The sequence below is a fragment of the Trematomus bernacchii genome, unplaced genomic scaffold, assembly GCF_902827165.1.
Source record: "Trematomus bernacchii unplaced genomic scaffold, fTreBer1.1, whole genome shotgun sequence".
Classification (NCBI taxonomy): Eukaryota; Metazoa; Chordata; class Actinopteri; order Perciformes; family Nototheniidae; genus Trematomus; species Trematomus bernacchii.
The window spans coordinates 925,346-940,334 of NW_022987560.1; the positions used below are offsets into that span (position 1 = coordinate 925,346).

The following is a 14,989-nucleotide window of genomic DNA, read 5'->3' on the forward strand; positions in this document are numbered from 1 at the left end:
AGACTGATTGTGGATCAGCTCAACACGTCTTCCCTCTCCTGATCAATGATAGGTTAGCAACCTGGCAGTGTGTCAGACTGATTGTGGATCAGCTCAACACGTCTTCCCTCTCCTGATCAATGATAGGTTAGCAGCCTGGCAGTGTGTCAGACTGATTGTGGATCAGATCAACACGTCTTCCCTCCTGCAGACTTGCTGCTTGTTTCCGTGCTTCTGCTTCCCAGGGCTGAAACCATAATCCCGTCCTCTGCTCTCTGTAATTACCATGCCGCCGTGCAGCCTTACGTAAACAGCTCCTCTGAAACAGGAACAAACCACAGAGCTCTGACCTGGAGTCTGCCAGTAAACCCAAAGATCAACAACGTGAGAGAGAGAAGAGCCCGCCTCCATGTGAGAGTGTCTCTGGAACAATGCTCCTATAGGCTGTTGTTGATGTAAAGGTTGCAGTCTGTATGTGTTTAGGTCTGTTGTTGTCTTTCCTTGCTGTGCTGTGATTGGCTGTGCAGCAACACAAACTGTAACCACGACAACAGTCAGCTGGTTCTGCAGGTTTATTGTTTTGATGCCATATCGCAGAAGATGATCTGGAGACGGCAACATGTGAGGGGAAGAAAATAGGCCAACCTGGCGTGTGATGCGTGTTCAAGCTGCAGACTCTATTGTTCTAACGCTTTTGTATCAGTGTTGTTTATACAGATGTGAGGGGGAGTACACATGATAGACAAATACTCAAATGATACCTGATGGGTCCTGGAATCGTTGAGAAAACGAGGTGCATTATGGTAGGTGAAGAAAAAGGCAGTTAAACTGGTTTATCCATTCATTTGAAGGTCTTTATTACAGATGTGAGGAATAATAGACTTTGTGAAAACATTACAAAATTCATTTGAGTTGGACTTGATAAAGGTCAAATCGTTTTGGCCAAGAAATGAGTAAAAACGAGCAACAGTGTTCAGGATGTATGCTTCCTTTCATCCGTTGATGGCCTGGAATATCCTACCCACCTCTCAACTTGTTTGATCCAAATCAACTTACAATACGTGCATTCAAAGGTTTTTAATACGATGACAGAAGATTACAGACACTCACACACTCACAGACGCTCAGAGAGACACACACACACATTAAGACATGCATAAAAGCACAACAATCAATATATACAAAATAACAGTCACTTCAATATCTGTGACAAATGTACATTAATGCAAGACCGTCCATAGCAGCGTGAAAAGTGGTGAAATACTTACTGTGCTACTTTCCACGTGTTAGGACTCATTCATCCACCTCTCTTTCAGACCTGTATATTATTAGGTGGTCACACACACACACACACACACACACACACACACACACACACACGCTCAGAGAGAGACACACACACACACACACACACACGCTCAGAGAGACACACACACACACACACACACACACACACACACACACACACACGCTCAGAGAGACACACACACACACACACACACACGCTCAGAGAGACACACACACACACACACACACACACGCTCAGAGAGACACACACACACACACACACGCTCAGAGACACACACACTCACACACACACACACTCACACTCACAGATGCTCAGAGACACACACACACACACACACACACACACACACACACACACACACACTCAGAGACACACACACACACACTCACACTCACAGATGCTCAGAGAGACACACACACACACACTCACACTCACAGATGCTCAGAGAGACACACACACACACACACACACACACACACACACTCAGAGACACACACACACACACACACACACACACACACACACACACACACACACCCACACACGCTCAGAGACACACACACTCACACACACACACACTCACACTCACAGATGCTCAGAGAGACACACACTCACACACGCTCACATACACACACACACACACACACACACACACACACACACACACACACACACACACACTCTCACTCTCACAGCTAGTCTCTAGATTTAGATATAGACGTCATCACTTCAAATGTCACCTTCTTATCTATTGAAACACTCTGCTTCAGTCCAGATGTATTGGCATGTGTCCTTTCACAAACTGCATCTGATACGAGGAAAGAAACTCACATTCAACTTGCAAATTGTGCATCAACTTCTTTAAATACTCTGTGAAATGAAACGTTGCAAAGGAGCCGGGCAGCAACACAACGTTTCTGACATTACCCACAGACAGGTAGGACACGATGAAGCTGCTCTTATATACTGGTATTACACATGATAAACTCTGTGGAAAGACTCTGGATTTGACCTGACAAAGGTGACGTAATCGCTGCAGGGTTCTTTGGTTCTCTCACCAGATAATGTCCTGAAATGCCATTAATAAATATCTCTCATGATAACTCTGTTGACCTGATCAGTTTGCAGGTCAACAGAGTTCACTTCTCCTCTCGATGCAGAGAGAGAGAGAGCCTCGTCTCACTCTCTGACTCACACATGGCTCACTTCCAGCCCAAGAGAGTATTGCTTTCAGTCCCGTCAGGTTCCCTGCTTCATGCTTGAAGGATTGCTTCCAGCTCAGTTTATTTGAGTGTCGCTGCATAATCATGGCTACCCGGTTTAGCTAGTTGAGCTTTGTTTTCACACCACATCGAAAGTGGGTGTGTGTGGTGCATAAATCACTGCGTGTGTGGGTGTGTGTGGGTGTGTGTGTGTGAGAAGGTGTGAGAGAGGAAGGGAGGGGGTTTTCGTAGTTATTAAGACGTTGAGATGACAAGCAATTACTGTTTCAACTCCCACTTCCTCGTCGCTTGGCACGGAAGGAAGCAGTTTGCATGACAAGAGGCAACGTTTGTGCTTTTTGCTTATCGCTTATCACTTGAGAGTCGGCGTGCTCCAAATAGTTCTGACCCTCTGAAACATGTTAGCAGTGTTTGTGCGGCGCCTTTAAAAGAATAGTGGGAGTGCAGCGGAGCCAACACTTAAGATAAGCAAGAATTTCAGTCAGGCACGGCATGAGGCTCTGTGTTTATGTGTAATTATGTTGTGTACGAGGGTGTGTTTGTGTCACGATGTCCGAGTTAAATGCCTGGGTGTGTGTGTGAGTGTGTGAGTGTGTGAGTGTGTGTGTGTGCTGCAGGATGAGGTGTGAACTAGTGTGTGTGTGTTCTTCACGTAAAGCTGCATTATGATAGGTGAAGAAAAGGCAAGCGTTGCATTTTTCAAGCTGCTGGTTTGAACCTTTTAGTGTGTGTGTGTGTGTGTGTGTGTGTGTGTGTGTGTGTGTGTGTGTGTGTGTGTGTGTGTGTGTGTGTGTGTGTGTGTGTGTGTGTGTGTGTGTGTGTGTGTGTGTGTGTGTGTGTGTGTGTGTGTGTGTGTGTGTGTGTGTGTGTGTGTGTGTGTGTGTGTGTGTGTGTGTGTGTGTGTGTGTGTGTGTGTGTGTGTGTGTGTGTGTGTGTTCTCCACACACTTAAGTTAGTACAGTGATAAAAGGCTCAGCTGTAATTCTGTAGTCATTTAAGGAAAACACACAATGCTGAAAAAGGTCAGGTGACTTTAAGTGAGAAGGAGATGAAGACATTTTCTCAGATAAAGGAGGTACTAGAGAGAGGTGAACTTAAAAACAGAAGCTATGTATGCAAGTGTAAGAAGAGGTAGTTCTCTGTACCCTTCCTTTGTTTCCATCGAGCCCCTTAGTCGCCTTAAACAGACAGTTGTAACACGTTCATTTCTTATTTCAAAGTGATCAATCACTATAAACAATACATTAAGTGACAGTTTGGCCCTTTTTGACCTAAACACAACACTGCCTTCTTGCCTCCCCATGTTTATTCCTCCAAATCTCTCACCAGGAGCCGTTGGCATACAGGTGCAGGTGTTCTTTATTTAGGAAGTTTGTCCCCTTTTTTGTCACGCCATCCTGTGGAATGTTTTGACTGAGAATCCCCCGCTGTGGGGGGTCTTCAGTCAGAGACCATGTGACGCTGCGTGTGAACTTTGAGACGTTTCACTCCGCCTGATTCATGTTTGTCATGTTTTGTAAAAAGCTGCCAATCTTCCCTTTGTTGCCTCAGAGTGGGGGGGGGGGGAGAATCCTCTGTGATGGGAACAGGCAGAGAGGCAAAAGTACACGCATCCTTTACTCAAGTAGAAGTACAGATACTCGTGTTTTAAAAATACTCTGGTAAAAGTAGAAGTACTGACTGAACTTCTTTACTCAAGTAAAAGTAAAGAAGTATGGGCTTTGAAATGTACTTCAGTAAAAAAGTACCCATAACTACCTGCTGACCAGTCAAGTCATATTACAGGATAATCAACTGACTGTGTGAACGTGAACATTAATAGAATATCCCCTCCCATCTTCAGAGCAATCTGACTATTATAATATTAGCGTTAAGAAAGCTTACTTAAATATCTGCCACAACATAAGTAACCGGATCAGAGTAACATTAAGTACAGTCCGCGGCACTGTGAGTGCAGACGTCGATGTGTCCCATTATCATTCATATCATATCACATCATAATGTATCATATATTTCCTTATCTGAGTCAGCTGAGCCGTATCTGGCCGTGCAACACTCACAGTGTCACATACTGTATGCAGAAGTATTATTTTAAGCAACACATTAAGTTGACGAAACACTAGAGTCAAATGTAATTAAAGTCAGATCGTGTCTTGGACGGGGCAGTGATTTCATAAACCTGTTAATGTACGCATTCAAACGCTTTTTCTTTTACCAGCTGTATTCACCTTGCAGGTGCAGCTTTGTGGCTATTATCCTGGATAAAGTGTTTAAGACATGGATGTTTAAAGTTTAACTTCTTCATATTTGTCTAATATTATAGTTGACTTTTCATTCAGGAAGTATGACGCTGCGCTGTCAGTACGCTTGTCCATGTTTGTGATTGGTCAAATGTTGCTAACCCCGCCCCTTTCATGTGAACGCACACTCTCAGCCGGACAGAGAAACCCTGGCTTGAGTTACAGAGTTGATAACCAGCGTCGTAGGACCGCTTAACGAGAGCGCGTTTGTTTTGGGTTAGTTAAGCCGGGTAACTCAAACATATGTTGAACTGGATTCGTAGTACAGGCGTCTGGAAATGATGGATACACGGATCGTGTTCAAATCAATAGGCACGCAATGACTCTAAATAATAATGATCACGCCACCAAACACACATTCAAACTAAAGGAACCAGCCTGTTTGGAAAATGTAAGAAGTAGAAAGTACAGGTATTTGTGTTCAACATGTGAGAAGTAGAAAGTACAGGTATTTGTGTTCAACATGTAAGAAGTAGAAAGTACAGGTATTTGTGTTCAACATGTAAGAAGTAGAAAGTACAGGTATTTGTGTTCAAAATGTAAGAAGTAGAAAGTACAGGTATTTGGGTTCAACATGTAAGAAGTAGAAAGTACAGGTATTTGTGTTCAAAATGTAAGAAGTAGAAAGTACAGGTATTTGAGTTCAAAATGTAAGAAGTAGAAAGTACAGGTATTTGAGTTCAACATGTAAGAAGTAGAAAGTACAGGTATTTGTGTTCAACATGTAAGAAGTAGAAAGTACAGGTATTTGTGTTCAACATGTAAGAAGTAGAAAGTACAGGTATTTGAGTTCAACATGTAAGAAGTAGAAAGTACAGGTATTTGTGTTCAACATGTAAGAGTAGAAAGTACAGGTATTTGAGTTCAACATGTAAGAAGTAGAAAGTACAGGTATTTGGGTTCAAAGTGTAAGAAGTAGAAAGTACAGGTATTTGAGTTCAACGTGTAAGAAGTAGAAAGTACAGGTATTTGAGTTCAACATGTAAGAAGTAGAAAGTTCAGGTATTTGTGTTCAAAATGTAAGAAGTAGAAAGTACAGGTATTTGTGTTCAACATGTAAGAAGTAGAAAGTACAGGTATTTGGGTTCAACATGTAAGAAGTAGAAAGTACAGGTATTTGTGTTCAAAATGTAAGAAGTAGAAAGTACAGGTATTTGAGTTCAAAATGTAAGAAGTAGAAAGTACAGGTATTTGAGTTCAACATGTAAGAAGTAGAAAGTACAGGTATTTGTGTTCAACATGTAAGAAGTAGAAAGTACAGGTATTTGTGTTCAACATGTAAGAAGTAGAAAGTACAGGTATTTGAGTTCAACATGTAAGAAGTAGAAAGTACAGGTATTTGGGTTCAAAGTGTAAGAAGTAGAAAGTACAGGTATTTGAGTTCAACGTGTAAGAAGTAGAAAGTACAGGTATTTGAGTTCAACATGTAAGAAGTAGAAAGTACAGGTATTTGAGTTCAACATGTAAGAAGTAGAAAGTACAGGTATTTGGGTTCAAAGTGTAAGAAGTAGAAAGTACAGGTATTTGAGTTCAACGTGTAAGAAGTAGAAAGTACAGGTATTTGAGTTCAACATGTAAGAAGTAGAAAGTTCAGGTATTTGTGTTCAAAATGTAAGAAGTAGAAAGTACAGGTATTTGTGTTCAAAATGTAAGAAGTAGAAAGTACAGGTATTTGGGTTCAACATGTAAGAAGTAGAAAGTACAGGTATTTGGGTTCAACATGTAAGAAGTAGAAAGTACAGGTATTTGAGTTCAACATGTAAGAAGTAGAAAGTACAGGTATTTGTGTTCAACATGTAAGAAGTAGAAAGTACAGGTATTTGTGTTCAACATGTAAGAAGTAGAAAGTACAGGTATTTGAGTTCAACATGTAAGAAGTAGAAAGTACAGGTATTTGGGTTCAAAGTGTAAGAAGTAGAAAGTACAGGTATTTGAGTTCAACGTGTAAGAAGTAGAAAGTACAGGTATTTGAGTTCAACATGTAAGAAGTAGAAAGTACAGGTATTTGGGTTCAAAGTGTAAGAAGTAGAAAGTACAGGTATTTGAGTTCAACGTGTAAGAAGTAGAAAGTACAGGTATTTGGGTTCAAAGTGTAAGAAGTAGAAAGTACAGGTATTTGAGTTCAACGTGTAAGAAGTAGAAAGTACAGGTATTTGTGTTCAAAATGTAAGAAGTAGAAAGTACAGGTATTTGTGTTCAACATGTAAGAAGTAGAAAGTACAGGTATTTGGGTTCAACATGTAAGAAGTAGAAAGTACAGGTATTTGGGTTCAACATGTAAGAAGTAGAAAGTACAGGTATTTGGGTTCAACATGTAAGAAGTAGAAAGTACAGGTATTTGGGTTCAACATGTAAGAAGTAGAAAGTACAGGTATTTGGGTTCAACATGTAAGAAGTAGAAAGTACAGGTATTTGTGTTCAAAATGTAAGAAGTAGAAAGTACAGGTATTTGGGTTCAAAGTGTAAGAAGTAGAAAGTACAAGTATTTGAGTTCAACATGTAAGAAGTAGAAAGTACAGGTATTTGTGTTCAAAATGTAAGAAGTAGAAAGTACAGGTATTTGGGTTCAAAGTGTAAGAAGTAGAAAGTACAAGTATTTGAGTTCAACATGTAAGAAGTAGAAAGTACAGGTATTTGTGTTCAAAATGTAAGAAGTAGAAAGTACAGGTATTTGTGTTCAACATGTAAGAAGTCAAAGTAAAAAGTCGTCAGAGAAATAAGTAGTGGAGTAAAGTACTGATACCAGAAAGATGTACTTAAGTACAGTAACAAAGTATTTGTACTGCACCACTTTCCCCCAGGAAGTGTGTTCTGACCTTTTCACACACATTGTATTTCATTGTGCACCAAGTTGGCAGTGAACCCTCTCCTCCTCGTCCTTCCTGAAGTCAGTATATGCAAATAATTGTTGGGCAATACATGAGGGTTATCACTCAACAAGTCAGCAGCTATTTTTATAACCTCTAATGATTCTCTTGCAATTGACAGTTCTGGGACATCATGAAAGGAAGTCATCCATTGTTTAGTTTATAGAGTATGTATACTATTGTGTGAGAGCAAGGTTGGTTTATTTAGAGGAAAGGTTACCTGTAACTCTTATGGTTAGTGAGTTGAACAGCACCTAAAAGACATTTCCTTTGCAGTGTTCCTCACATAAGGTCCCTATAAATGCATGACTTTACCAAAAACACCTGTTTTCATGTTGCTTTCCTGAGCGTTTATGTGCTGGGTTGTAAAACACAGTGGTATTTTAGTAATGGGAGAAAGATGACATGAGGTATATTTGTTTTACGCCTACATCTAAAAATGGCCAAATCACACTTTTTTGAAACCAAGAATGAGGAAGAAGCATATCATCTGGGGAAATGTGTCCAAAGTGAACTGAAGATGAAGGTTATTCATACGCATATCTGTCCTTTTGCACACCTGTAACCATTGAAATGATCTGACATGTTTCTTACTGAATCACACCTAAAACATCTTCATACGAAACTGTGTCACTCTGCAATCTGATTATATAATCATTTAAAACATATACTCTGATTGCATTTGTTAAATTGTATTTTTAGTCTCGTGTGTGTTTAACAGAGACATTACATTATTATTACATTACATGTCACTTGTTAGACGCTTTTATCCAAAGCCACTTACATACTCAGTACTGTGGACAATCCCCACTGGAGCACTTTGGGGTGAAGTGTCTCAGGGACACAACGACATGCTGACTGCAGTGGGACTCGAACTTGCTATCCCCTGATTCGAGGTCCAGCACACTACCCACTGAGCCACAGCCCCCCATATGACATATGTCAAGCATTTACATTTCAGGAGCCAAAAGGTATCCATCATTTCCTGGTCTTCTCTAAAGAAGAGGGACCAATGAAAACGTTGTCATGTTGCCGTTGTTCAGCATGGAAACATTCATTAGCTAACAATGACATTATTGTTCTATTAATATAAAGGGAGGTCAGGTACTCTTTAAAACAGCTGCTAGTTATGGGTACTTTTTACTGAAGTACATTTCAAAGCCCATACTTCTGTACTTCTACTTGAGTACAGGATGTGTGTACTTCTACTTGAGTAAAGGATGCGTGTACTTCTACTTGAGTAAAGGATGCGTGTACTTCTACTTGAGTAAAGGATGCGTGTACTTCTACTTGAGTAAAGGATGTGTGTACTTCTACTTGAGTAAAGGATGCGTGTACTTCTACTTGAGTAAAGGATGTGTGTACTTCTACTTGAGTAAGGATGCGTGTACTTCTACTTGAGTAAAGGATGTGTGTACTTCTACTTGAGTAAAGGATGCGTGTACTTCTACTTGAGTAAAGGATGCGTGTACTTCTACTTGAGTAAAGGATGCGTGTACTTCTACTTGAGTAAAGGATGTGTGTACTTCTACTTGAGTAAAGGATGCGTGTACTTCTACTTGAGTAAAGGATGCGTGTACTTCTACTTGAGTAAAGGATGCGTGTACTTCTACTTGAGTAAAGGATGCGTGTACTTCTACTTGAGTAAAGGATGTGTGTACTTCTTGAGTAAAGGATGTGTGTACTTCTACTTGAGTAAAGGATGTGTGTACTTCTTCTTGAGTAAAGGATGCGTGTACTTCTACTTGAGTAAAGGATGCGTGTACTTCTTGAGTAAAGGATGCGTGTACTTCTACTTGAGTAAAGGATGTGTGTACTTCTTGAGTAAAGGATGTGTGTACTTCTACTTGAGTAAAGGATGCGTGTACTTCTACTTGAGTAAAGATTTGTGTACTTCTTGAGTAAAGGATGTGTGTACTTCTACTTGAGTAAAGGATGCGTGTACTTCTACTTGAGTAAAGGATGCGTGTACTTCTACTTGAGTAAAGGATGCGTGTACTTCTTGAGTAAAGGATGCGTGTACTTCTACTTGAGTAAAGGATGTGTGTACTTCTTGAGTAAAGGATGTGTGTACTTCTACTTGAGTAAAGGATGTGTGTACTTCTACTTGAGTAAAGGATGTGTGTACTTCTTCTTGAGTAAAGGATGCGTGTACTTCTACTTGAGTAAAGGATGCGTGTACTTCTACTTGAGTAAAGGATGCGTGTACTTCTACTTGAGTAAAGGATGCGTGTACTTCTACTTGAGTAAAGGATGCGTGTACTTCTACTTGAGTAAAGGATGCGTGTACTTCTACTTGAGTAAAGGATGCGTGTACTTCTACTTGGGTAAAGGATGCGTGTACTTCTACTTGGGTAAAGGATGCGTGTACTTCTACTTGAGTAAAGGATGCGTGTACTTCTACTTGAGTAAAGGATGCGTGTACTTCTACTTGAGTAAAGGATGCGTGTACTTCTACTTGAGTAAAGGATGCGTGTACTTCTACTTGAGTAAAGGATGCGTGTACTTCTACTTGAGTAAAGGATGCGTGTACTTCTACTTGAGTAAAGGATGCGTGTACTTCTACTTGAGTAAAGGATGCGTGTACTTCTACTTGAGTAAAGGATGCGTGTACTTCTACTTGAGTAAGGATGCGTGTACTTCTACTTGAGTAAAGGATGCGTGTACTTCTACTTGATAAAGGATGTGTGTACTTCTTCTTGAGTAAAGGATGCGTGTACTTCTACTTGAGTAAAGGATGCGTGTACTTCTTCTTGAGTAAAGGATGCGTGTACTTCTACTTGAGTAAAGGATGCGTGTACTTCTTCTTGAGTAAAGGATGCGTGTACTTCTACTTGAGTAAAGGATGCGTGTACTTCTTCTTGAGTAAAGGATGCGTGTACTTCTACTTGAGTAAAGGATGCGTGTACTTCTACTTGAGTAAAGGATGTGTGTACTTCTACTTGAGTAAAGGATGTGTCCTCTCTGGAGAGGTTTCATTGCACCTACTCTGTATGTTTGTGACACATTTCAATGAAGGCGTGGAAAATGGATCCAAAGTTGGTCACAACAATCAAACAGCTGCCACTTTACTCATGAAGGATTCTCATTCAGGTTGAACACGTGGCGTGGGCGGTGGCTTCTCTTAAGATCAACAATGTTACATGGCTAATTTGTATGGGAAAGTTACCAGTGGCCTACATTGAACCAGCAAGTCATTCACGTTTGTTTTGGCACGAGACGACGGTGCAGGAATGCTATTGACAGTTTATTGTTAGTGGAGACATTCTGATGATGTTTTTATACGCCACTAAATCATCCTCTGGAAATACTTATTTATATAAATAGTTATCACCGCAACTAACCGTATTTAATTCTGTCTTAATGTACATTATTTCATTTTATATTCTGTTCTTGTACATATCATATTTTATTTACACGTATATAGAGTTTTTGCACCATTTTGTATTTTATTACATATGTTGCATTGTTGGAGGAGCTCAATTGTTGATTTTTGCTTGAGAAATCCACATTTCGATTGAAATTGAGAAACTGGGATCGACGCTAGGCAAAATAAATACCGACAAATATCATGATAATGTATTAATCATTAAGGAAACTGCTATTTTTTGTAAAAAAAGTTGCTGTTCACTGGGTTTTATATCAGATCACAGTGAATATCTTTTGATTTTAGTCTGAGAAATCCACATTTTGAGAGAATTTGAGAAACTGGGATCGATAGTAGAAATAAAAATACAGACAATTATGAATACTTGATTAATCGTTTAGGAAATAGCCACTATTTTATTATATATGTTGCATTGTTGGAGGAGCTCAGGTCAGAAGAATTTCATTGCCATTTCTACACTGTAGCTTTGTGCATACGACAATAAAACCTTTTGAGTTTGAATCTTTGAATCTAAAGACGCCCCCTCTTCTTGCGTTTCCCCTGCAGACTCAGGCCTGGTGGTTCCCAGCGTGACCTTCGACCTTCATAAGCGTTTGTTAGCGTCTGCAGAGCGCTGGGGTCTGTCTGTGGAGCGCCGGCTGGAAACCATCGGGGTGTGTTCCAGTCAGATGGCCCTCACTCTGCTGGGGGGACCAAACAGGTGAGAAAATACACTCATGCCTGCAGGAATGAGTCCGAAATACCTGGGAATGAGTTAGCATTTTACTACTTCTGGTTCCCTTTTCTTGTAGCCAACATTTTTTATGAAAGTGTTGTTGTGAAATGCCTGAAATAAGGTCTGTGGTGAACACAAGCTGAAGAGATTTTTATGTTTTGCTCGGCGGCATAAAATACCCCACAGGTGAGAAAAACACTGGTGTCATAAGGGAAGAAAAGAGTGGTGCAGGAATGAGTCCTCAAACCCTGGAATGAGTGTGTTTTACTACTGGAGGTTCCCTTTCCTTGTAGTCAACATTTTTTGTTTGCAAGTGTTGTTAAATGCATGAAGTAAGCTCTTTCTTTGACACACGCTGAAGTAAATACGTCAGTAAATACCCCACTGGAGAATTTAAAAACGACAGTTGCCAACAAGTGTCTAAATGAGACGACTAAACGTCATCACGCCCAACATTAGCCACCTTTAGCTTAGCGGAGTACTCTTCCTCCTCTCACCTGTGGTCTTTTTATAGTGCTGACATCCTGATTGATGAGCCAACAATGATGCTATCAGGTGTTTGGTCAGGTTTCTTGATCATTGGTCCATGTGTGAGGCATTTTGAATATCAGTGTTTTAAACCAGCTAACACGTGACTTCATGTCAGATGCCTGTGTCTCACGTGGAGAAACGTGTGCAGTGGTTTGCAAAAAGTGCCATGTTGATTTGCAAATTGTGTGAAAAGCTGAAAACGTGTTTTGGAGATTTGAGCCGATGTTTTGCTCTTTGAGTGTCAGTTAAAATAATTGTGCTTTATGTATAATTTTAGTGTGTTAGCAATCGAGAAAAACTGTAACGGAGCGTCCACACAGCAGCGTTAAAAAATCTTGAAACGCTTCTGCCCATTCACTTTGAATGGGGTGACGTCACTTTGCCTCACTTTTCGCCGAACTGCATTGTGGGAAGCAGAGCGGAGATTTCCAGGCATCTCAGGATTCAAAGTTGAACAATGTTCAACTTTGGAAGCTGAGGTGGAAGCGTCAGCCAATCAAATCCCGTGTACGCAAATCTGACAGTTCAAGCGCTAGCCAATCAAACCGCGTGTATGCTGGGAGAGACAGACCGCAGGTCATTTCCTCATATTCCAAAACATGGAGGAGAAATTAGCGGTAGGGAATCACCCGGTGCTTTATGACCAGTCCCTATTTACCTACCGGGATACAAACCGGAGGAGCCAGGCATGGAGGGAGGTGGCAGAGACAGTGGTATGTTTTCGCCTGTTTGGGGAGTTTATATCCAGTTTACTTCGGGCTTTTTTGCTTCGTATGTCGCGGGCGGGAGATTCATGTGATTGGTTGTTGGTGCCTTGCTCGCAAAAAATCCTCAAGCTTCAGATACGCCCACCTCCAAGATTTTTTTAACGCTGCTGTGTGGACGCTCCGTAATTGAATTGTGATTGAAGCTAGTCTGATACTGGAACACATGGCTTCACTGTAGTTGAATTGTGACTGAAGCTAGTCTGATACTGGAACACATGGCTTCACTGTAATTGAATTGTGACTGAAGCTAGTCTGATACTGGAACACATAGCTTCACTGTAATTGAATTGTGACTGAAGCTAGTCTGATACTGGAACACATGGCTTCACTGTAATTGAATTGTGACTGAAGCTAGTCTGATACTGGAACACATGGCTTCACTAATTGAATTGTGACTGAAGCTAGTCTGATACTGGAACACATGGCTTCACTAATTGAATTGTGACTGAAGCTAGTCTGATACTGGAACACATAGCTTCACTAATTGAATTGTGATTGAAGCTAGTCTGATACTGGAACACATGGCTTCACTAATTGAATTGTGACTGAAGCTAGTCTGATACTGGAACACATAGCTTCACTAATTGAATTGTGACTGAAGCTAGTCTGATACTGGAACACATGGCTTCACTGTAATTGAATTGTGACTGAAGCTAGTCTGATACTGGAACACATGGCTTCACTGTAATTGAATTGTGACTGAAGCTAGTCTGATACTGGAACACATGGCTTCACTGTCATTCATTTTAATCTGAAGAATGTGCATCCAGGTGCCAAACGATCCCTGTGTGAGCAGTTATATAATCATTACAGCTGGTATGTCCTACTTTTTGTTGACATGTCATGTTTCCCTGTTTCCATGGCAATCGTCTTTACGACCGTGTTTCTACACACGTTACACGATGTTCACCTCACACACGCCCAGGGCCTGTTTTCTCACAAAAGCTGTGCAGAAGTTGAAAACATGTGAGATCTGCTGCGTGTTGTTTGGCTGCTCTGAAGATCAGAGAACAGGACGCTGAGGATCAAATATCAAACTGGTTTACTGTCTCAGATCCTTTCAACTAATTCAAGGTTTGATTTGCATGCTTAGTTATTGTGAATGGTAGAAAGATCACACCATAAACATCTATTTATGAAATGTTTTGGATCCAGTCTTACTGGTCAATCATCAATATATGGACTCTGTTGATGGCTTAATGCCGTTTTATTATTCATTTTAATTATTATATTTGTTCGCTGAGGATCAAATATCAAACTGGTTTACTTTCTTTTGATCAATTCAGCTCCATGTGTGTCTCCAACATATTAAGAAAAAGGACATAAGACAACAAAATAATAACAATAATAATAAAAAATTGTGCAAATGAACAGAGTACGATACATTTGAATAATAATCAGAAACAGGTTTATCACCAGGTAGGTTGACATTTGACTTGGTGTCATGCTGCATACATCAAAAATAACAATAACAAATATTAGAAATAATAACAAATATAGCAGTATGTACATAGAAATAGAAAGGAATAAAATATTGAATACAATTCGGCAGTAAGAAAACAGATATTGTGTACAAAACTAATAGTGCAGGTGAAAGAAACTATGATTGAGCTGTTTGAGCTGAAGTCTGATTTAAGATCAAAGAACAGGAACGCTGAGGATCAAATATCAAACTGGTTTACTGTCTCAGATCCTTTCATCCATTTAGCTCCATGCGAGTCTCAAGTTCACTCTGGAACTACTGTTCTCAGATCAGGTGTGATGTGTATTGTTATTACACACAATATAATGGTTGTTCAGTGTTCTCTATCCCCTGCAGACAACTCCTGCTCTTCATACTCAAAGTGTGCTCAGAAAAAACACCTTTCCATATTTCCTTGCTTGCACGTCCAGTAATAAAAACAACTAAT

At 40.3% G+C, this 14,989-nt stretch overlaps 1 protein-coding gene across 2 annotated transcripts in view; it reads left to right on the forward strand.

Moving 5' to 3' along the window:
• LOC117477340 (enhancer of mRNA-decapping protein 3-like) overlaps positions 1 to 14,989 on the forward strand; it is a 46,036-nt gene that overhangs the window by 23,750 nt on the left and 7,297 nt on the right. For both annotated transcript variants that reach the window (XM_034124022.1, XM_034124023.1), the window contains exon 5: positions 11,613 to 11,766. In XM_034124022.1, coding sequence (XP_033979913.1) covers positions 11,613 to 11,766 — 154 coding nt within the window. The remainder of the gene's footprint in view (positions 1 to 11,612; positions 11,767 to 14,989) is intronic.